General features: G+C 43.5%; 1 protein-coding gene across 2 annotated transcripts in view; it reads right to left on the bottom strand.

Annotated features, from left to right (window-relative positions):
• Window positions 1-1,832: 1,832 nt before the first annotated feature.
• Window positions 1,833-23,396, bottom strand: part of FBXO42 (F-box protein 42) — a 96,608-nt gene continuing 75,044 nt past the window's right edge. For both annotated transcript variants that reach the window (XM_058718944.1, XM_058718945.1), the window contains 6 exons: window positions 8,536-8,689; window positions 7,212-7,322; window positions 5,713-5,809; window positions 5,172-5,228; window positions 4,407-4,523; window positions 1,833-3,747 (listed from right to left, as the gene is read on the bottom strand). In XM_058718944.1, the coding sequence (XP_058574927.1) occupies window positions 2,632-3,747; window positions 4,407-4,523; window positions 5,172-5,228; window positions 5,713-5,809; window positions 7,212-7,322; window positions 8,536-8,689 (1,652 nt within the window). In that variant the 3' untranslated portion in view covers window positions 1,833-2,631. The remainder of the gene's footprint in view (window positions 3,748-4,406; window positions 4,524-5,171; window positions 5,229-5,712; window positions 5,810-7,211; window positions 7,323-8,535; window positions 8,690-23,396) is intronic.

The raw sequence follows: 23,396 nt of genomic DNA, 5'->3' as shown, positions 1-23,396 counted from the left end.
ATACTTAAATACTGATAAATAGTTGCTAATTTAGGTGGTCCTGAAGGCTTAAGAAATTGTCTCCTTTTTCTCAGTGAATTTTAAGACAAAACTGGCGTCATGTCAAAACCAGAGTTGTGGTTAGATGTGGGGGCTGGAAGAATGCTCTCCGCAGCTGAGACGCCTGGAGGCCCAGCGCGCGCGCCTGCGGCTTCACAAGGGCCTGAGGACACAATCGCCTTGACTGTGTCGAGTCGCTCTCCTAAGGTATCTGCCCACAGCGCCCAGGAGCCACCGAGACCAACAACACCGGGTGCGGATGAGGCAGATTTTTCTTAAGGAGCTGTCAACAGCCTGGTTCGGAGCGGTGTAGACAATACTGGATGCCACGGAGTGCCGAGGAGCTGGTTACTTTCTAAGAGCATCATCATCTCCACTGCCTCCCTGTTTGGGGAAAATGGAGGGAATCCACAAGCTAACAGCTGGCTTAGGGAGGCCACAGGACAAAGGGAATGATCACCAAGTTGAGAGTCTGAACTTTCAGGCTTCCAAATACTTTATATTTCAGTAGGAACTGAGTTAGGAGATGCTGTCCATGCACAAGTGCAACGTCATAAACAAGGTTCAGCAATGGCAATAGTGTAGTATCTAATCTCACAGGCTGCTTTATCTTGTGAATAAGGACCCCACATGGTCTAACAGTCTTTGCCAAAGAAGGACCGGCAACAGCCCAAGGGCGAGGAGTCTGGAAAGCTAAGTGCTGAGCTGTGAGTAGGTGGACACCACAGCAGGTAGGCTTGGTAGTTTCCTCATCTAAGGGAGCACACGGGACAGTTTCTGGAACACAGACCTCTCCCTGCGAGCTGGCCCCTTCCTGCGCTTGGCACCACAGGGGCTTTCCCACCAAGACCACATTGTAAAAGCTAATGGCCAGGGGAAAGAATTCAACATGATGTAATAGGAGAAAACACACTTATCAGACAGACTGCTCAGTGCTGGCCGAGAGCCAGGACCCAGGGCCAGCTGTAGCAGGCTTGTGCTTGGGAAATGCTAACAAGAAAAAGGGGAGTGTGAAAGATGGGAAATGCAATGTTTTGAAATTCAAATCCTAAGGGCAAAGTAAAAATCCTCTTTGCACTGATGAGAAATCACCAAGAATCCACATTTAAGTGGTGACATTTGACTTTATTCTAACATCTCCTACGTCCAGCCCATGGTTTAGAGACTGGTAACTTCCAAGAAGATTGGTAAACTTGTAACTTCCTATGTCAACCAAAGACATGCTCCAGTTGGTTGCACTTTATCTCAGAAATGGCGTGAAATAAAAACCCAAACCTTATTTGTGTCATACGTGAACAGCACAATCACAAAGGAGGGGCCGCTCCCGAGGTCAGCCTTGCAAAGACGCTAAGCACATGATGCTCAACCCAACCACCACTCAACAGCCAGGCAGAAAAACGCATGTCACCACAAGGGCAAAAATCATTTCTAGAAGGAGCTATTACTAGGATTTCCTTCCAGGATCAATTTCCACATTGCATGAATACGGACGGGTGGGCCCCATGTGCTCTGGAAGTAAAAACAAGCCCCAAAGGGAAAAAACAGTATTTTTTGATGCTTCAAGGACTTCTCATGATACTGGCATCTTGGAATTCCCTACCAGCCTCCTAAGTGATACCAGAGAAAGGGTTCCAGAAAAGAAATATCTCTAAGAGATTTTCCCTGGGCCCCTTAGCTTTGTAAAAGAAACAGAAAATGAGAAAGCTTTTAGGGCTTAAAAAAAAAAAAAATCCACATATGTCCCGCCCCCCCCCCCCCCCCCCCAAAAAAAAAGAAAAGAAAAAGGCAGCCTCTGAGGATCAAGTTTTAAGGGAACAAATGTGGTTTTTGGCAACTTGCAATCAAATACGATTGTCAGAAAATTCCAAAATCAGACACCAAAATGTTTTTTCTGAGACACAGAGGGAGCACGCAAAAGACCAGCGGACACTAGGTAGACAGGCGTGTCTGCATAAACATCGTCTCACGGTGATCCTGGCACACACATGTGGACAAGAATTCCCGGCTGGGTAACTTTCCTCAGTCACGAGGGCAGAACGGGGCCAGGCAGAGGGCATTACCGCTCGGGTCCTCTGTGGTTTTCAAGGGAAGGGAGGAACAGTTCTCTACAGGCTCCTTTTCCCCTGCCAGCTCCTGGAGCTCGTGGGTCTGGAGCCTCCACCTGTGCACCTTACACACACTCTTTCTTTCTCTAACTCCAAGAAGGCCACGTAAGGACTTATGGGGGCTCTTCAGTTGCCTTAGGTTAAGTTCTGACATTAGTCTGTTCCCTAAATTCTTGGTCTAGTTACCAGCAATGTAGAAAAAGGCAGCCGAGCCTCTGCTAAAACACAGCAACAATTTGATCTGAACCAGGACGGAGACCTCTCCCTCTCTGTAAACAGAGTTGGCTATATAATATATATTTATATATTTATATATAATTTTTTTCGTAATGGAGGTTTGACCCCAGCCTGCAGTGAGTGAGGTTGGGAACTGGGGGTTTGGGGTAATTATGGGGTAATTCTGTCCTTTGTTTTCCCAATTCGCAGTCCAAATGCTTGCACACTGGAAAATTAAAAGCCACAGAAAGGGAAGGGGGTTTAGAACATATTATCTCTTTGCTCGCACAAAGTACAAGGCGTTTGTTTTTGGATAGTACTTCACATTCTGTTTCTTGTCCATGAGTCCTCCAAATATGATGAGTTCGCCCCTGCCTTGTACCACTGTGTGCAGGCTGGTTTCAGGAGGTCCGACCACAGAACTGCTATTAAATACTTTCCATTTGACCCGCCCCTTCTCCTTGGTGTCTTTAATGTCTAGCACGTACATCTGCATGGGCTTGCAGTTCATACTCTGGTACAAAGGTTTGCCAACATTCAGGGACTGCGGAGGGTGGTGGCCCAGGCGGCGGGCAATGGGAGGTAAGGAATGCCCATCCCCTTGGGCAGGCCCTGGGCGAGGGACGGGCACTGTTTCTCCACTGCTCAGGTTCTGGCTCCCGGGGGAGCCTGGAGAAGACCCCAGAGGAGGACTTAGTGCTGTGGATGCTGAGGGGCCTTTGGATGACATTGCTTTGATGGCTTCTAGGCTCCGACGCAGGGCACCTGGGGAGACAGCCCCTGCAAGGGCACTGGCCACGTGTGGTGGGGTATGCACACCATTCGTCTGTTCGGGAGGGTGTCTCGTGCTTCCCCCGACTGTCCTGTTGTCCACACCATCCATATGATTGCTGGTCGAAGTGGGTTTCAGATCCCAATTCAGATCTATCGATCCTAACCTCAGATCTTTCTGATCTGGTAGTGACCCTCGTCGGGGGGCCAAAGAAAGTCCCATTTTGAGGTCATATCCGTCAGTGGTAGATGGAGTGCTAGGAGACACGGCCTGCACAGGGCTGTCCAAGGAAGAGCCACCAATCACTGCTGTTCCTGGAGACAAATTCCCACCATTGAGGATGGGGGAGCCATCTCCTCTGGCTGGGGACAGGCTCCCTTCCCGGGAACTTGAGGGGGTCTGCCTTTGAGCTCTGGGCCTCAGTGTTCCCCAGCGGCCGTTAACACAAGGAGCTTCATCCATACTCCTTACTGGAGACTGAGAGCGGTACTCTCGGGTTTCGGGAACCAGGGCTGGAGGAGTGGCGCTGATAGGTGATGGGCGAGAGTTCAAACTTGGGCTGAGTGGGGCTCTCCCGCTAGGAGCCTGACTGAAGACCACCACGCACTGCCCCACCTGGAAGACAAAAGACCTGTGCTCAGTTCTGATCATTCGTCTAAAGGGCAAACATTTGATCATGAGCATCTGGGGAGGCCAGGCATTTTGTAGGTACCTGAGACACCGAGATGAACATAATGGAGTCTGCCTCCTAGGCTAGAAGGGGAGATAAACATGGGGATAATTTTTGCTGGAGCGTGACAGGTGCTACCATTAGAGTTGTATGTACAGGACAGGGGAGGGGTGGAGGGAGGAATCACTTTTGGTTTGGGGACCCCGAAGAAAGGTTCATAGACAAAGAGATGCTTAAAAAGCTAGCACTAAAAGGATCAGTGGGGTATATGGGGTGGGGTGGGGAGCGCCTGGCTAGGTCAGTCAGGAGAATGTGCTACTCTTGATCTTGAGGTTGTGAGTTCGAGCCCCACGTTGGGTGTTGAGATTACATAAATAAATACACTTAAAAGAAAAAAAAAAAAAGGATCAGTGGGGCCCACACAGGTTTCTCATCTAAAGGTTCATATATGAGCAATGCTCAAGGAGTTATGGTCAATGCCCACTTCTTTTATGACATCAAGGTATTTTTCATTTCTATACAAATTTGCTTAGAAGTCTGACGAGCTAATTTGGCCCTACAGTTAGGACGTCCTCTCTCACTGGCCTGTCAGTCCTCTGCTCACCCGGCAAGCTGGATGGCACCACAGTTCTGGAGCCCCATGATCTTCATTTTCTACCTTGAGTGGCTGCCAGGCCCAGGGGCCTGAATGCATGTGCAACAACCAAGCATCCTTGAAGAGCTGTAAGAGAAGGACCGACGGGAGGGCTCAGGTGTGGTATAGGTTACAAAACATACACACATAGTTGGAATCTCAAAGCCATGCTGTTTGGTCTAGAGAGTGTGTGGGCTCTTCAGAAGAGCAAAATTTTTGGTTAGCCATTCATTCATGCCCCTTCATTTATTCATATACCACCACTGGCCTGGAAATATGAAACTGTGCTTGTGACCTACGAATGAATTTTAAGTGGTTCTAAATTTTGCCTGTGGTACAGCGCATGGGTAGGTGGCGTAAATAATACATATCCATAACATTCTGAATCTGCATTCTTAAATAAATTCCACGTAAACTGTTTTTCTGTCCACTCCTCCTAGAAAACATGACAGCAGCATTACAGCCTAAAGAGGAAGTAGGAGTAGGGAGAATATACAAATATTTAAGAGACGAACATCTCTGATTAAAAGTACCTCTCCCCCTCCAAAAAACAAAAACAAAAAGCAGATCTCAGCCAGAAAATACAAAGGTTATATATATACCCAAAGTGAAAACATATTCTCTAAATACAAATGTGGAAATGGTCTTATAACTGCTTACAAGGTGACACAGGGAAACAAGTTTCGAACACTTAGCAACGTGTGCATCGGAATATGCCACACCAGCAATACTCACAGCGTTGGGACCGCCACACCCTCCAAGGATTAAGATAGTTGCATCATCTATGACAATCTGGGGAGAGGAAGACATTTAAAATAAAACCACAAAGACACAGGCACCTGACCTCCTATGCATCAGTGGTATATGAAAACAGCCTACCCAGATCCCAAATGAGAGTATTCTAGTCATCATAAGCTCTCCAGTCTCCCCAAACCATGTCAATTCTGATCTCTGGGGGCAAATTACTGATGATTCACCTGAATGGATATATCCTTTGTTGATCAAACATTAAAATGAGCGTACCAACCACATAAAATGCAGGGTTCTCTTGAGAAATGAAATAGCAAAGTAAATGCTTTGGGGAGAGGCATAATATAAAGCCACTAAAAATTAATACAACCCATTAGAAGTTGAAAAATAAATACCAGCAAAAAAGAACGACAAAGTCTCTTTGGCTTATGCATGTTGGCATCTTACCTGACTCCCTCCTCCCTTTCCCATCCTAACAGGAAGATGCTACAGTGTTTGCTGAATAGTTATTTTAATTCCTGAGCACCTGAGATTGGCCACCTCGAGGATGAGGACTGGGGCCGGAGATGTTCGGCTTGGACCACGCCCACTGCTCGAGGTCAAGGACCCAGACATCGTTGCTCCTATAAGATAAGGACAGGAGAATGAAGGAGTCAGGAGCCACCAGGGACCCCAGGGCTGATATAAATGAAGTTACATTGGTATTTTATTTATTATTATTTTTAAGTAGGCTCCATGCTGAACATGGGGCCTGAGCTCACAACCCTGAGATCAAAAGTTGCATGCTCTACCAACTGAGCCGGCCAGGTGCCCCTTGAAGTCACATTTATAAAGATGCCTAGCAAAGTGCCATGCTGATGCCATCTTAAATTATTTTTTTCTTCCCCTTCTTTCCCTGGAACCCACCTCAAGAACTTCAAACCTCTGTTCTTCCCACTGACCCGTAAGTCCTCTTTTGAGTCAAACCTACAGCGACATACTAGTATCTAAAGTAAGAACGAATTTTCGTTGGAAGTTTAATTGGCAACAGCTACTGGTCAAGATACAGTCTTTCAAAAGCAAAAGCCACAAGGAAGAGAAAAAAACTGATGCAAAAAGTAGCTCTATCATTGTCTAGGAGATAAAGATTTGTCAATTCTGGCTATACAAATTAATTTCACCACGGCTAATGAGATTTGCAGTTTTATCGAGGACAAACTGGCATCTCCAACCCCCAAGGGACCAGTACGGCAAGGACAGCCTCCTGGAAGGCAGTCTCTATTTTACAGTCATTTCGCTAAGGTCGTTTATTCACATAGAGGAACACGGAATAAGAACTCTAATACCGTAAAGCCCTAAACTGTCTCAGCTGAAGGGCAGCTCACGGTGTCTCAACTGTTTTAAAACAGGAAGATGTGGGGTATGCTGCCTGACAGGGAACGGGGTTGGGTCTGGAATGGTTTTACTGCTGACAGCCCATCAACCTGCCTTTCAGAGCACAGGGAAAATGACCACTACTTGACGTTGGCCTGAGCTGCTGAGTCATGGCCAGAGATGATGAGGACAGTGGGTGTATCAGACCTGATAGATTTCTTGCTCCTACCCCCCGCCCCCAACCCATCCTGTCTGGAGAAGGAACCATTTTCACCTGTCCTGTCAATCTAGCTCTCTCCTCTAAAGCCCAAAAGGGCACAGGCTGGCTCACAAAGGAGAGCAGGTAAAAGCACCCTGTGCTTCTCGGACAGTAGCCTTCCGTAAGCACAGGTAGAAACAGACAAGGTGGAGGCTATCGCAGAATTTGATCCCACTGAATGAACCACATACCAAATAAGAAGATCCTACACAGCTCTGACTTTATGGAGGAAGGTTTCCAATGTATTGCTCTATGATGAGGGGATCAACAACTGGAATGCTAGGAAGCAACCCGTGGTTGGATTAATTAGAACCATGCTCAGGAATACTAACCTGACTAGTTCACTCTTCTGACCTGTTATTCCCAGGAGTATTTACCTGCAGGTTGATAGTCAGCAAACCAAATATACTTACATTTGCCGGGATCCTAAGGAGCCACCAAAGACAATCATTTTATCATCTATCACACAGGAGGAATGGCCAGCCATGGGAGGTGGCCCATGGGTTGTCACAATGCAGTTCCACCTAATATAAAAAGACAGAAAGAAGCCAAGAAGTCAGCACCACCTGGTCGTATGTGTTTCAGGTGGCAGCAGTAAGTCAGTATCCACTTGACGCGACGATTCTATCACCTTCAGTAGAGACACTGGTAGGATAATAAATGGAGGGTGGCGGAAGGTATTTATGTCCTTCTTATAAACCTGCTAAAGCTATATTCACTTTCCAGTTCTCAGTGTGTATGGCTTGGAGGTAGAGTGGAGAGAGGGCCAGGGAAGCCACCACGGCTCTCCGCCGCTCCAGGCTAGTGTGCGAAAGGAGCATCACCTCTTCTTCCCTCTACAGTCCCGATCAGCTACAACTACTGAGCCCTGTACTAAGTAGTCTGTTCCAAGAACAAAGGAAAAAGAGTCAGGAGTCAGTCTTGGGGACACAGAAGGAACAATGAATCATCTGAATCCACAGCACACCTGGGGAATTAGCAGCCAGAACTATTCTCCAACTGGCACATTCATTTCTCTAGGAAGAGGATAAAATCTCTTCCACTTTTTCTCTTGGGAATAAAGGTTCATAGCTTTGGTTTCTTTTTCTTTGAAAAAAATTTTAACCTTTTTCTCTAAACTTAACAACAACAACAACAATCTTTTAAAAACGTAAGCTCTACACCCAAGTTCCACCAGCCTGAACTCACGACCTGGAGATCAAGAGTCGCGTGCTCTACTGATTGAGTCAGCCAGACACCCCTTAGCTTTAGGTTTTAAGGGGGTCCTGTACACTCTCTGAAACTGTCAGCAAAATCTATGCATATGTAATTTTTTTTCCTGGAAAAGAGTCCATAGCTTTTACCAAAGTCTCAAAGAGATTCCTGGTCACAGAAAAGATTCATTTATTCATATATGTATGTATATATAAATATGCATATGTGTGTGTGTGTGTGTGTGTGTGTGTGTGTATATATATATATATATATATATTTTTTTAATTTATTTTGAGAGAGAGAGAGAGTGAGCACAAGCAGCGGAGGGGCAGAAGGAGAAAGAGAATCCTAAGCAGGCTCCATGCCCAGTGAGGAACCCAGAGTGGAGCCCAAGGAGAGCTTGATGTCAGGATGGCAAGATCATGACCTGAGCCAAAATCAAGAGTCAGACGCTTAACTGACGGAGCCACCCAGGCACCCCAGGAATCCATTTATCTAAAATCTTTTATTCCAGATTGGAAGAATCTTATCTTTGTGGCTTACCAGTTTTTAGAGGGTGAGTAAGTATGTATTTCATCAAAGAATCTCTCTGGTTGGTGTAGGGGATAAGGGCTTGGCCGCGTCCAGCCACCAAACAGCACCAGCAGGTCCTTGTACACGACCAGAGTTGCCCCAGCTTTAGGGGAAGGATAGGACCCTAGGAAAGTCAATAACACCATCGTCAGGATTCAGGGTCTCACAAGCTGTAGGGAGGTTGTCTATATATGACCATTCCCTGGAAGAGTCACAAAAGGGGAACCAAGACCATAAAACTTAAGGGAAAGGCAGAGACAAAACTGGTTTGCAGGTCTGACAGAAAACCATCACCAATTTATACATTTTTTTTAGTATAGTTGACACACAATGTTACAACATAGTGATTCCACAAGTTTATACACTATGCTAAGTTCAACACAAGTGTAGCTACCACCAATAGCTACATCGACTATTACAATATCACTATCAATTTATACGTCTTTTATAATGAAAACAGAAAAACCTGAATTAGAGGAAAGTTACTTAGTTTGCTTACCTGAAATGAGGGATGAGAGTACCTATCTCATAAGGCTGTTTTGAGTATTAAGTAATACATCTGAAGCACACAGCACAGTGCCTGGCACCTAGTAGGTGCTCAATAAATGTTGACTCTCCTGCCCATCCCTTTAATAAGCTTAATAGACATAACAAAGGAAAGAAAATAACAGATCAAGGAGTATATATACAGGCTAGTTCCTGGACGCAACTTAAAAAATAAAATAACTGCTGTTACCCAACACAGGTAAAAAAGGGAGGCACGCAGTTCTCATTTGTTAGCATAGTGGCCTCTAGGCCTCTAACTGTGGGCTTCGCTAGCGCAAATGGGGGCGAAATTTCAGGCGCAGTGTGAAGACATTCAGTGAAGATGTAGGCCGCGGTACCAAGAGTGGCTATGAAGGCCCTCCGGGCTGGATCTGTGAGCTTTGCTGACCAAATTTTGGAAGAACAGAAATGTGGCTTATGCTAGAAAACCTTACTTATAACAAATGTCACACAGGAGCATGATTTTTCAGAGCCCTTTCTGCATTTATGTAACAACTGCTAGTTCTCCCAACCTCTTACTCTGCATGCCAGAGTAAGTTTGCTTTAGTTTGCTTAAGACCAAAGAAATTTGTCTCAATACATACGTAAATATGTACATATGTACCCAGGTGTCAGTCACTACTAATACTCAAGAAAAAAAAAATGTTAAAGCTGCAGGGTCCCTTAAAAAAGACAAAAATCATCGGCAGAAGGAATCTCAACAGTGTATTAACCTCACGGCAGCGGAGGTGCTCCCATTCCGGGAGACAGAGGTGCCTTCCCCTTCAGCAAAGGGTTTTTGGGGACACGGTGTTGATGACAAAGTCTCAAGGTTGCAAAAGCGGAGTAAGTGATGGTCTTCTTGGGATCCAACTTAAGAGTAACTTACCATGGAATGAGAAGGTACCGATTCTCAGAATATGGAGTGGGCATCTCAGAGTACAATGTGGCATCAGCTATTCTGAATATTTTTCCAACAGAACAGACACCAATCCAGACAGGATCTGACCACAGAAATGAGTCTTCTCTAGGAATGATTCTCCTGTCAATCGGCAGCACTGACTGAGGTCATACTGGCTGAGGTATTGCATGAGTTGGCTCTTGCTACCCTCCTACCCCCCAGGTATCATGACTAAGGGGGCTATTGTCCTTCACAGAGTCTTGCGATTTCTGGGGTAAACTTTTTGCCTTCCCGGGAGGAAGCCTCCTAGACCAACGAGAAAACCTAACTAATACAATGGTCTAGTTAAAATGTTAGTATTATCCCCAAATTATTTAATTTGTGAAATATCAAACAAAGCTTCAAGTTCTTACCCTTACCTTGGAACTCGTAAATACTATGAAAAAGTTGGGAAAAGCTTAAAAAACCTACCAGACTAAAATCTGGGTTTGGATTTGAAATACTGGAAATCCTGGCTTTTAATATCAAGTGTATAAAGTAAAGCAGCACCGTTTGCAATGAAATGGATGGAGCTAGAGAGTATTATGCTAAGCAAAATAAGTCAGTAAGAGAATGACAAATAAAGAAGATATGGGTGTGTGTGTGTGTGTGTGTGTGTGTGTGTACACACACACACACACACACACACACTGGAATAGTACCTGGTGATCAAAATGAATGAAATCTTGCCATTTGCAACAACGTGGATGGAACCAGAGTGTATTATTTGCTAAGCGAAATAAGTCAGAGAAAGCATCATATGATTTCACTCATATGCGGAATTTAAGAAACACAGCAGATGAACACAGAGGAAGGGAAGGAAAAATAAGATAAAAACAGAGAAAGAGGCAAACCTTAAGACAGTCAAATACAGAGAACTGAGGGTTGCTGGGGGGAATGGGCTAAATGGGTGATGGGTATTAAGGAAGGCACCTGTTGGGATGAGCACTGGGTGTTCTATGTAAGTGATGAATCACTTGGGTTCTAGTCCTGAAACCAATACTACACTGTATGTTAACTAACCGGAAATTAAATAAAAGCTTAAAAGAATACAATGAGGCAGCAGACCCAGGGTTCCCCAAACAGCAAGACATGGAAACAATCAGGGGCACCTGGCTGGCTCCATCGGAGGAGCACATGGACTACTGATCTCAGGGTTGTAAGGTGAAGTCCCGTGTTGGGCCTAGAGCTTACTTTATTTTTTTTTTTAATTTTTTTTTTTCAACGTTTTTTTTTTTTATTTATTTTTGGGACAGAGAGAGACAGAGCATGAACGGGGGAGGGGCAGAGAGAGAGGGAGACACAGAATCGGAAACAGGCTCCAGGCTCCGAGCCATCAGCCCAGAGCCTGACGCGGGGCTCGAACTCATGGACCGCGAGATCGTGACCTGGCTGAAGTCGGACGCTTAACCGACTGCGCCACCCAGGCGCCCCACTAGAGCTTACTTTAAAAAAATTAATTAATTAAGTTAAAAGACACGGAAACCACTGAACAGAATTTATTTTATTTCTTGAGAGAGAGAAAGCAGGGGAGAGGGAGAGAAGGAGAGAGAATCTCAAGCAGGCACCATGGCCAGCAAGGAGTCCAACACAGGGCTTGATCCCACAACCCTGGGATCATGACCTGAGCTGAAATCAAGAGTCAGATGCTCAACTGACTGAGCCAGCCAGGCGCCCCCAAACAGAACTTTTAGTTGAACATTTGTATCAAATTTATATCAAAAAATTTTAAGTGCATATACTTTCAATCAGTATTGAAAGCATATACTTCAATCAGTAATTCCATTTCTAAGGATTAATCTAATGATAGCTGGGCAAAATGAAAAAAGAAATAGATACAAGGATGCTCATTTGAAGTGTTAAAGTAGACCAAGAAACATCCATATAAAAAAAACAGTATGTGGTAATTAAAAATCATGCGGCTCTGGGGGCACGTGGGTGGCTCAGGTCATGATCTAACGATGTGTGAGTTTGAGCCCTGCATCAGGTTCTCTGCTGTCAGCACGGAGCCAGCTTCAGCTCCTCTGTCCCCCTCTCTTTCTGTACCTCCCCTGCTCGCACTCTCTCAAAAATAAATAAACCTTAAACAAAATTCGGTGGCTCTTTATTTGTCTTAGAACAATCAACGCCCATGCTTTATTAGGCGGAAACTGAAAGCACCAAGTGACAGCGTGTCCATGTTTTAGGGGCTATGGGGATGGTAGGAATGGATGGGTAACTTGACTTTTTCCTACTTTTTTTAAAAGTTTATTTATTTATTTTGAGAAAACACACGCACACAGGAGAGAGTGAGAGATCAAGCAGGAAGGACAGAGAGAGAAAGAGAATCCCAAGCAGGCTGTCAGCAGACCCATTATGAATGAGACCACGACCTGAGCGGAAATCAAGAGTCAGAGGCTTAACTGACTGAGCCACCCAGGTGCCCCAGGCGACTTGATTGTTAAGAGAAATTGCAATTACAACTAATGATAATGACTAATATTTATTAAGCATGTATCATATGCTAGGCACCTAAGTGCTTTGCATATATAAGCTAATTTAATTCTTCCCCCAAACTCCTAGTTTTATTCCCATTTTACAGATGAGAATACAGAGGCACAGCTCATATAAATAGTTTACCCAAGGTCATAGAACTAATAAGTGGTGAAGCCAGGATTCTGATCCGTTTAGTCTGGATTTAAAACTCATTCTTGGCCATTGTATTAAACTGCTCTTCATGCATACGGAGACATTCCTTCTGAGTAGATGCCATAAACAAGTCAGATACCACAAAAGGTGGGAGTGTTTCAAAGCTGAAAAAGCACTTTCCTAAGTCTTAATTAATTAGGTAGGCCACAGAGATAGAGTCGATGAGAGGTTAGTAAATTGAACAGAAGGCTATTCTTAGGACCTCTTTTTCTCCACAAGGCTCTGGGTCACACCCTGCCTCTATTACAGGACCCTTTATTTTGTCCTCGGGACTTTCCAAGGAAAAGTAAACTGGGGCCGGTGACAATGACAACTCAATCCTTATGGATTATCTTAGGTAAGGACTTTCCAAAATGATTTCACACAAATATCTTGACCTTTTCGAAAGCCAAAATCCTTCCCTCTACTTCCTATCCCAAGGAGTGGGAGAACTCCCTCATCCAGTATTTCCAAGGCCTGTTTCATGTCACAAATACACACTTTAATTTCAGCATCTTAACATTTTGAGCCAACTAAAGTAGGGTCACACTTAAAGTTAATTAACTGTGTTCCTCCACCTAAATTTGGAAGTGGGAAAAAATTACCATAAGAAAACAAATGAAGCAGCAGGGGAGGGCAGGCAGAGAATTCAACATACAACCTCTACATAAAATTGTTCACCAAGGAGAGGTCAAAGATACTGGTGTATCAAATTTTCTGCGACCCCAATTATGCATATAATGTTTGCATTTGTTGCAAATTGAATACTTTTAAACTCTTGTTACTTTACTATTTTTTTTTTGTTTTTTTAATGTTTATTTATTTTTGAGAGAGGGACAGAGAGAGACAGAGTGTGAGAGGCAGAGGGGCAGAGAGAGGAGTCACAGAATCCGAAGCAGGCTCCAGGCTCTGAGCTGTCAGCACAGAGCCCGATGCAGGGCTTGAACTCACGAGCTGTGAGAACATGACCTGAGCCAAAGTCGGACGCTCAACCGACTGAGCCACCCAGGCGACCCAAATTCTTGTTACTTAAAAATCAACAGTGTGAAGCCTCTCTAAAAAGTCCCTAATTTTATCATTTCTTTTTTTTTTTTTTAATGTTCATTTATTTTTGAGGCGGGGGGGGGGGGGGAGGGAGGGAGGGAGAGAATGTGAGCCAGGGAGGGGCAGAGAGACAGGAAGAGAGAATCCCAAGCAGGCTCCATGCTGTCAGCCCAGAGCCCGATGAAGGGCTCAAACTCATGAGCTGTGAGATCATGACCTGAGCCGAAGTCAGATGCTGAACTAACTGAGCCACCCAGGCGCCCCAATAAATTTTTATTAACACACACCTGCCTACCACACCACAGACTGATTCACTGGGAATCCGGTCTGGTATAAGGTACTCTGACACTTGCAGACAGACCCTCCACAGTTAAAAGGCGCATCATCATCATGGGGACATATGATGAAATAAATCCCCTGCCCTCAAGAAAACTTATACATGAAAGTTTTATACTCATTAGGACGTTTCTTGGCCTACCTTCAACATAATGAGGCTACTGAGCCTCCAGACAGACTCTAAAATCGTTGTATCACGAAAGTAAAGGGAGAAAGGGTGTCACTCCCGTGCAGGTTCTCATCGAGCACCACAGGACCAAATGTGCCCACCAGCAAACTTGGAGGGACATGTTACCTGGGCCTGTTCCCCCAGAGCCGACGGTTAGCCTCATAGGCTTCATTCCCCAAACACACCAAAGGTCTCCTAATCACACAGCAGACATGATCAGTGGAGCACATCTCTGAACGAGGCACGAGCCAGAAAGGCAGCTGTGAGAAACTGGATAATCAGAGAGGCACCCTACACACAGAACTAATATTCCCTAAAATCGCTCATTAGTTCAGATGTTTCCCAAGGTTCCTACGAAATCAGGAAATCTCACGTGCGGAAGACAGTGCAAGGCATTCTTGTTTACTTTTGCAAAGATGGTAAAATGGTGACGCAGTTCCAAATTCTGGTTTGGTTTCTTTGCCACTTTCCCACAACTGGAGTTTCTACTCGCACAGAACCAAGGGCTAGAAGAGCAGCTCTACTGCGGGTGCAAGACAAAACAAGGACTGGTTTTAGTTAGGGATGCCTATATTTCATGCGTGACTAGAAAGTTATTTCGACATCTCTATACCATGATCAGTCTTTGTTAATATTATTGGGATGTTATTACAATGGTCTAAACAACAGCCACCATTCCCCTGGAACGTTAGTTCTCAAACTCCAGCTTCTGCTAATAGGTGGAGGACTTGTGACAATGCAGACTGTGGGCTGCACTCCGCGCTTCCCGTTTAGTGGGTACGGGGTGGGGGCCTAGAACTTACATTTCTAACAAAGCTTCCAGGTGATGCTCGTGTTTGGGGACCAGACTTAGAGAACCATGTTGTAGAGTTAAACCATCGTTGAGTGAGCCTTTAAATAGTGCTCCAAAATGACATTAATGTGGACTATATGCAGAATTTTTTCTAAGCATACTCAGTATATGACCATATGGAACCCTTCATTATGGTGAACAGAGTAAGGACAAGGGTCCAAGGTGGGCTTTCCTTGACAAATGCTTTGCTCATGGGGGTGCTGAAAAGAACACTCACATTTTCAGTATACAAATATTCTCCAGTCGTTCTCGTCTCTATGTCACTGAAGTTACACTTTGGAAAATAAATAAAAGGAAAAAAAGCCACGTTCTGTCTACTGGCTTTCAGGCAAATCACTTTAAGACTTACTCATAGCGACATAGGTGAGCCGCTAATAGTTCTCCATGACTCTGAAAACAGAAGATTTAAGACTAGGAATTAGGGACTTCCGGGAGGTAAAGTCTGAAAACAACTATGAGCATGAAAAATTTAACCATGGGATTCATGAGCATACTGATAAATCCAGAAGAGAAGTACTAGGCAAAATCTTTACTTTGCTCATGGAATTCCAGAATGTTGTACCATGTGGTTCTTTTTTAAATTATTTAATTATTATTTTTTATTTGAGACACAGAGCACACATGTGCACGCGTCTGCGCACAAATGGGGGAGAGGGGCAGAGGGAGAGAGAATCCTAAACAGGCTCCATGCTCAGCGCAGAACCCTACACATGGCTCACTCCCATGAACATGAAATCATGCCCCGTGCTGGGCTCTGTGCTGACAGTGCAGAGCCTGCTTGGGATTCTCTCTGCCCCTCCCCTGCGCTCTCTTCCAAAAATATAATGTTTTGTTTTGCAGATTTTTAAAAAATGTTTATTTATTTCTCAGAGAGAGCAAGCAAGCACATGCATGCGCAGGGGAGGGACAGAGAGAGGGAGAGAGACAAAGAATCCCAAGTAGGTTCCGCGCTGTAAGCACAGAGCCGGAATCAGGGCTTGAACTCGCGAACCACGAGATCATGACCTAAGCCTAAACCAAGAAAGAGTCAGACGCTTACCTGACTGAGCCACTCTGAACTGGTTCTTATCTGGCAATCAAAAAGTTTTCCCTAGGACGCTTTCAAATCTTTTACAGTAACGATGCCAAAGGGGACATTAAAGAGTAACCGCTGAGGTTTCAGGTCACAGTCCCACCCCATTCTAGCCACTCTTCGCAAACGCTCGCTTCCTCAGGGTAGCTCCAAAGAAGCTCCATCTGCAGGATGGAACTGGCCTCAAGGGCAAATCAAGACCAGACAGACCAGACTGACCAACAACCATATGGCTCAGTCTCTTTTGTGTGGCTACTTCTTCTCTGTGGTAGCCAGGAGCCTTGAGCTGGTGTGTGCATAGTGGGTAGGGGAGATGCATTTTGCTGACAGAATCCAAGCTGGGTCTTGGGAAGCCGACCAACCCTTTGGCTTGATAGAGCTGTCATTATGGTAGTGTGTGAAGTAACTGACCTTGATAGCAAGAGTTCAGAGGTCAGGAAAAGAATAATTTGGAGAGGCATTTCCCAGAACACCATATTAGCATCTGAATTAGAAAACCTAGAGGGCAGGAGAGGACAGGCTGGCATTGATAACTTAGGAGGGGAGAAATTCCTTAAAGAAAAACTACTGGAGTTATAATTTAACTGCTTATATCTCTAAACTGTTGGTTTTATAGGTAATACTCTGTCATGGAAACAAGAAAAGCCATGTTTCACGGTTTTATTGTTTGAGGAATGGAGAGACAAAAGGAAAACTGAGAAGAACATTTTACAATCCCTGAGTGTGAAGTCCATCTTGGGCTGTAAACACCTAGAAGACTAACTGTTCAAAATGTTCTCCAGGAAAGACCACAGGGGTTCTGTCTGGAACGCAATCAGTCTCTCCCCGATAATGAAAACATTTCCAATTTACCATCAATGTGGCCAATAGTAACTACAAGAAGTCTTTGCATTTACAGAGATGCCCTCAGAAGATACAAGTATATGGAGCTTATTTGACAGAAACAAAGTAGGAAACAAATACAAAGTTGCTCTTTGGTAAAGTCTCTACAGAATCCCTATGCTGCTTTCCAGAACTTGGTTCTAGTCAAGTATGCTATTTAAACTCAGTCTAAAATAGAGACTTCAGTTACTCACAAAGAACACGGTACTAAATTCTTCTGCACAGGCATGGCCTTCTTTGGGACCTCTGCCAGCACATCCCTTCCCACACTAGGCTAAAGAGCCTCCTGGAGGGGGAAGGGTACTGTATCAACCCCGATCCCAGAATTTAGCACATTGTGTTGAAATTATCCATTTAGACTCTCCCAATAAGATTATACTATCCTAAAGGACAGGAACTGTTTCTTATGAAAATGCTGAACTAAATCCAATCCTGGAAACCAAATGGTTATAGATTCCTCATGAGGTGGGATAAGAAGTGGCTCAGCAGGGCTCAGTAAACTCAGCAGGGCTGAGGGCAAACACTTTTCTGGGTGTCTCCCTTACACTGCCTTTTTTTTTTTTTTTTTTTTTTCCTTTTCCTATTTTATTCTTCAGTTGTAACATGGCCAGAAAGTTACTGATTGATATCAAAACAACTCACTAATATCAAGACAAAAGCTTGTCTGGATCTTGGGCTTTCAGGGCATACATTTTCATTATTATAATTATACCTACATCTTTAAAAACATCGCTCCTTGGGTCATCCAAAGCAAGAGGAACATCCAAAACAAGAGGAACTTTTGTAATGGGCATGACAAAAGTTTAGATCCTGTATGACTGCATATACCACAGGCGTTAAAAAAAAAAAAAAAAAAAAAGAAATTCCATATTGGCATTGTTTTCACTTCTAAATAAACCCATGAGAAAGGCCACTTGATGAATAGGGCAGTACTTATCAGCTAAAAATTAACAGCATGAAAACCAATAATAGTTCCTTGTTACCATTTCAAGTGGTCTTTTGATCCAATTTCTCCTGGAAGAGAGGAGGTCCACAGTCAGTTTAATCAGATAACTTGTTAATTGCAGTTCTAATGGGGGTAGGAGAGTGGGTACTCTTTGAAGTGGCTCTGTTTAGAAGTAAAAACAATGTTGCTAGTCATAAAGTTTCTGGCCTGGTGTCAAAACAGGGAAATCCTAGTCAGGCAGGAGAGAGCCAGACTGAAATATGGTATAATCTATATATTCTCTCCCCTGGAAGACTGAGGTTTTACCCAGACTTGTGCTATGCACATTTTCCCACTCTTCTCTCCAGTAGGAGATAACGTATACCCACCTCAGAAAAGTATGTATTCTGGAAAAATCCCAGCATCTGAACTTTATAAACAAACAGGAAGAGTTCCTTCCTTTCCTAGGGGAACCCCAAGGCTCTGCTCTCATTCACCTGTCCTGAGACCACCACAGACCCAGGTTGTTCTAGATTGCAAATGGCTAGAGGAGACAAGGAGAAATCACCAGCTCATATAGATTAACTAGGAACGGGTCCAGGGATCGGGAAGGAGCTAATATAGCAACATATTGCAAAGAACTGAAAGTAGTTGGCTAAGTAACATCCTATGCCTTCTTCACAGAGATTAGTACATGGAAGTGCTGAGCGCTGGGTGCCTTCCTTCTATGAAAACAGAAAAATATTTAAGATACTTCATAGGCGTTTTAATCAAAAGCACATCATCTTAATAAAAACATGCAATTGGCCTTAAAAATAAACTGTAACAAATTGTGAACAGAATCCAAATTCATTAGTTTGCTACTTTTCTCTTCATGAATCAGATTTCCTTTAACAATCTATCCATCCATACAGAAGTCCTGGATCGATATAGTTTATAACTTACTTTAAACACCTCCGTCTACTCTCTTGCATCACCAGTTAATTTTCTTCCTAGTGCATTAGATTTTCTTTGTATTGACTGATTTGTTTATGGGCTGTCTTCCCCCCAAACAGACCTGCGTCTTGTTCACTCCTGTATCTGCCACAGCTTGGACAGCACTGGGCATAAACATTCAATAAATAAAGGCATGAAAATGAATAAACAAAGGGATGAAGGCAATCCCTTTTCAAGCTTTGGGAACTTGAGGATAACTTCTGACCACTCTCCACTCCCTAGCTAGTACTTCTGTATATATACAAACTGAACTTAATCAGATTCTACATCTCCCTCCATCTGAATACTGTATTGCATGTAATCTGAACAAAAACTACGAAAGGTAGATATCACCATCTCTATTCTAAAGGTGAGGCAAACGAGATGTTACATAACCTGTTTACGGTCACCGGTTACTAAGCAACAGAGATCTGATGCAAACCTGTGTTTGCCTGGCACAAAAACCAAGCTCTTAATGTTATTACTAACCAGTCTCCTTCCTTCTCACAACACATTCCTCCCATCATTTTAGGTAGGGAGGCCCTAATTATGAGCAGTACCTTTAATTATTAGCCAAGCAGTCTTTCCTCCCCCAAATCTCTATAATACTTAGTTATATCATCAGATCTTTCTACTTAGAGCAGGATTAAGTGAATAGAGAACTCTCTGGGATACTCACTGTATCTAGAGTATGTCTTATTTTTTTTTTAAGGTTTTTAAAAAGTAATCTCTACACTCATTGTGGGGCTCAAACTTACAACCCCAAGATCAAGACTTGCATGCCCTACTGACCGAGCCAGCTAGGCGCCCCTAGAATATTTCTTAAAGTTGACATGGTAGGTCTTAAGTAAGAAATGAGTGATATGTCCACAAACAAACTCACATAAGAATGTTGACTGCAACTATATTCAAAGCAGAAATAACCCAAGTATTCATCAACATTAGAATAGGTTAAAAAAAAAAAGTAGTATATTCACATTACGGAACAGTTACAGCAACGAAAAGGAATAAACCCCTGATAAATGCAACCGCACAGATGAATCTCAAACAGACCAAGATGAATCTCAAGTCTCTTAGAAGTCAGAAGGTGGTTACCTCGGTGGGGAGTGGTATTGACATGAAAGGGCATGAGGGAACTTTCTGAGGTGACAAGTATTTTGTTTCTTGATCTGGGTGATAATCACATGGGTGTATACACAGTTTAAAAAGTCTGAGTAGGGGGGCGCCTGGGTGGCGCAGTCGGTTAAGCGTCCGACTTCAGCCAGGTCACGATCTCGCGGTCCGTGAGTTCGAGCCCCGCGTCAGGCTCTGGGCTGATGGCTCGGAGCCTGGAGCCTGTTTCCGATTCTGTGTCTCCCTTTCTCTCTCTGCCCCTCCCCCGTTCGTGCTCTGTCTCTCTCTGTCCCAAAAATAAATAAATAAAATTAAAAAAAAAAAAAAAAAAAAGTCTGAGTAGGGGCGCCTGGGTGGCTCAGTCGGTTAAGCGTCCGACTTCAGCTCGGGTCACGATCTCGCGGTCCGTGAGTTCGAGCCCCGCGTCAGGCTCTGGGCTGATGGCTCGGAGTCTGGAGCCTGCTTCAGATTCTGTGTCTCCCTCTCTCTGACCCTCCCCCGTTCATGCTCTGTCTCTCTCTGTCTCAAAAATAAATGACGTTAAAAAAAAAATTAAAAAAAAAAAAGTCTGAGTTGTGCAGAGAACAAATCTAAGTTAAGATTTATTCATTTTACTGTACGTAAACTATGTTTTAATAAAGTATTAAGAAGAAAAGACTAGCTAATGTCAGAGCTGATAGAATGAAGTGAACTGTAAATCATGTTTATACCACCGTCACATGGCATCAGCCACTCCTTTTACCAGGAAACAGAAAGACCAATCCACTGCCAGAAAATTCATTACGGGAGGTCTTTGAGAACATATTCCTTCCATAAAATGCAACCACGCTGTAACTCATATATGTAAATAAAACAGCAAGAAACAACTTAAGATTAGGCAATGAATTTCAGAAACATTACTAAATGGGCAAGAAGGCAAAAAAGGAACACAGCATAAAAGCCGACAAATCAAATATAAAATAGCCCATAATCACTCCTAGAGAGAATTATGGAACAGAGGAAATTATCAGGCACGCTGCTTGTTTGAAAAAGTAGAATTAATTAAAGCAGTATTTCAAGAGTTCATTTCCCAAAAAGGAGATGAGAGGTAGCTTCTAAGTTTTGAAAAGTTAAAGTAGTCTCTAAGAACCTAAGTTGATATTTCAAATTAATAAATGACCAATCACAATTCTCACCCACCTAGAAGACCAACCACCCTGCAGATTCTTTACAAAATCTCCTCAAGGTCACAAGAACTGAAAAACTTAAAAAACCAGTCCAATCCTGACTGTACAGAGAATAAACAGCCAAATAATAAGCACCAGGGCATGAGCTGGTGCAAGGCACTGACGAGTTTCCTAGAAGCCAACAGTGTCATGGGGAAGGAGTCAGAAATGAGTCTAGCATAGTATCTTTTGTGTTCCCCCACATAAGATTAGCCTTCTGCAATTTCACTCAGGACACAAAATAAAATTAAGAAATCTGAATAGCACCGGAGATAGGGATAAAGCATCATACAAAATGAAGTCTACTGTGCTCATAAAACACCAAGTGCTATTGGTGGGGGGTGGTTATGTGGATACCTGAGAAAAACAAACACTAGATGGTCTGAGAGTCTCACTGCACAGGAAATGCAACCAAAAACTGCCTGTCAAGAGGGTGGGCAGACAGGATAACAGTGCGGGTATGGAGGCTCAGAATTCTAAGGAAAGTCACTGCTTATGCTCAGTGACACTCAGACTTCTGTCTAAAATAAGAAAAGGCAGGGGTGTCCGGGTGGCTCAGTTGATTAAGCGTCCAACTTCGGCTCCGGTCATGACCTCATAGTTTGTGGGTTTGAGCCCCACGTTTGGCTCTGTGCTTGACAGTGTGGAGCCAGCTTGGGATTCTCTCTCTCTTTTTCTCTGCCTGTACCCTGCTCTCTCTCTCTCTCTCTCAAAATAAATAAATAAACTTAAATTTAAAAAATAAATAAATACAATAAATAAAATAAAATAAAATAAAATAAAATAAATAAAATAAAATAAAATAAAATAAAATAAAATAAAATAAAATGTTTATAGAGTTTTTTTTTTTTTTTCAACGTTTTTTTAATTTATTTTTGGGACAGAGAGAGACAGAGCATGAACGGGGAGGAGCAGAGAGAGAGGGAGACACAGAATCGGAAACAGGCTCCAGGCTCCGAGCCATCAGCCCAGAGCCTGACGCGGGGCTCGAACTCACAGACTGTGAGATCGTGACCTGGCTGAAGTCGGACGCTTAACCGACTGCGCCACCCAGGCGCCCCTATAGAGTTTTAAGAAAGGACAGAAAAACTCATGAGCTGGACCAAGTAAATAAAAGTGAAAGGATGCAGAATTTTCAACATGGACAGATTTTAATACATTTTGGCAATCAAGACATTAAATAATCAAGAAAAGATCCGGGGCGCCTGGGTGGCTCAGTTAGTGGAGTATCCGACTTCAGCTCAGATCATGATCTCATGGTTGTGAGTCTGGGCCCCACATTGGGCCCTCTGTTGTCAGCACAGAGCCTCTGTCCCCCTCTTTCAAAAATAAACATTAAAAAATTTTTTTAAAAAGGGGCACCTGGGAAGCTCAGTTGGTTAAGTGTCTGACTTTGGCTCAGGTCATGATCTCGCAGTTCATGAGTTCAAGCCCCACACTGGGCTCTGTGCTGAGCCTAGAGCCTAGAGCCTACAGCATGCTTTGCATTCTGTGTCTCCCTCTCTCTGTCTTTTCCCTGCTAATACTCTTTCTCTCCCTCTAAAAAATAAATAAACATTTTTTAAAAATTAAAAAACAAACAAAGATCCATAGGTAAAATTAGTTGGGCCTTCTCATTCATAAAGAAAATATTAAAACAGTGAGGTCAATGATCAGTTTTTAGCACAGAGAACAGAAGAAGCTTGGATTGTATTTGAAAGTCCTCTTGTTAAATACGGTCCAATATTTACCAGTTGATAGGCATCTACCTCTCTCTCATCTCCACAGAACTGGCATTCTCAGAACATAATGGTAAGTTTAAAAAATGTATAAAGTGTTTAGATTCAAAACAACACTACAAAGCAGAATCTAACGCCTTTGAACACACTAATAAGTTATTTTAAAAAATTCCACATCCAGCTATTTCAATGTCAATACTGACACCTGGGACCTAAGCCAAGGGAAGGACTGGGTGATCTTTTCCAGAACACACTCTCCTGGTTAGCTGTTCTGGGTATACCTGGTGCCAGGTATCAGTCCCACACTCCCTTCTTTGTTTTGACATTTCCTGAACATGTTACCACAGGCTCAGGAAAGACTAAACTTTTCTACCAGACACAGGACAGCAAAGTTTCATCAATGGATC

This window comes from Neofelis nebulosa, chromosome 2 (assembly GCF_028018385.1).
Source record: "Neofelis nebulosa isolate mNeoNeb1 chromosome 2, mNeoNeb1.pri, whole genome shotgun sequence".
In the NCBI taxonomy this organism is placed as follows: Eukaryota; Metazoa; Chordata; class Mammalia; order Carnivora; family Felidae; genus Neofelis; species Neofelis nebulosa.
The sequence above is the reverse complement of the archived record's forward strand: the minus strand, read 5'-3'. Positions and strand labels throughout refer to the sequence as shown.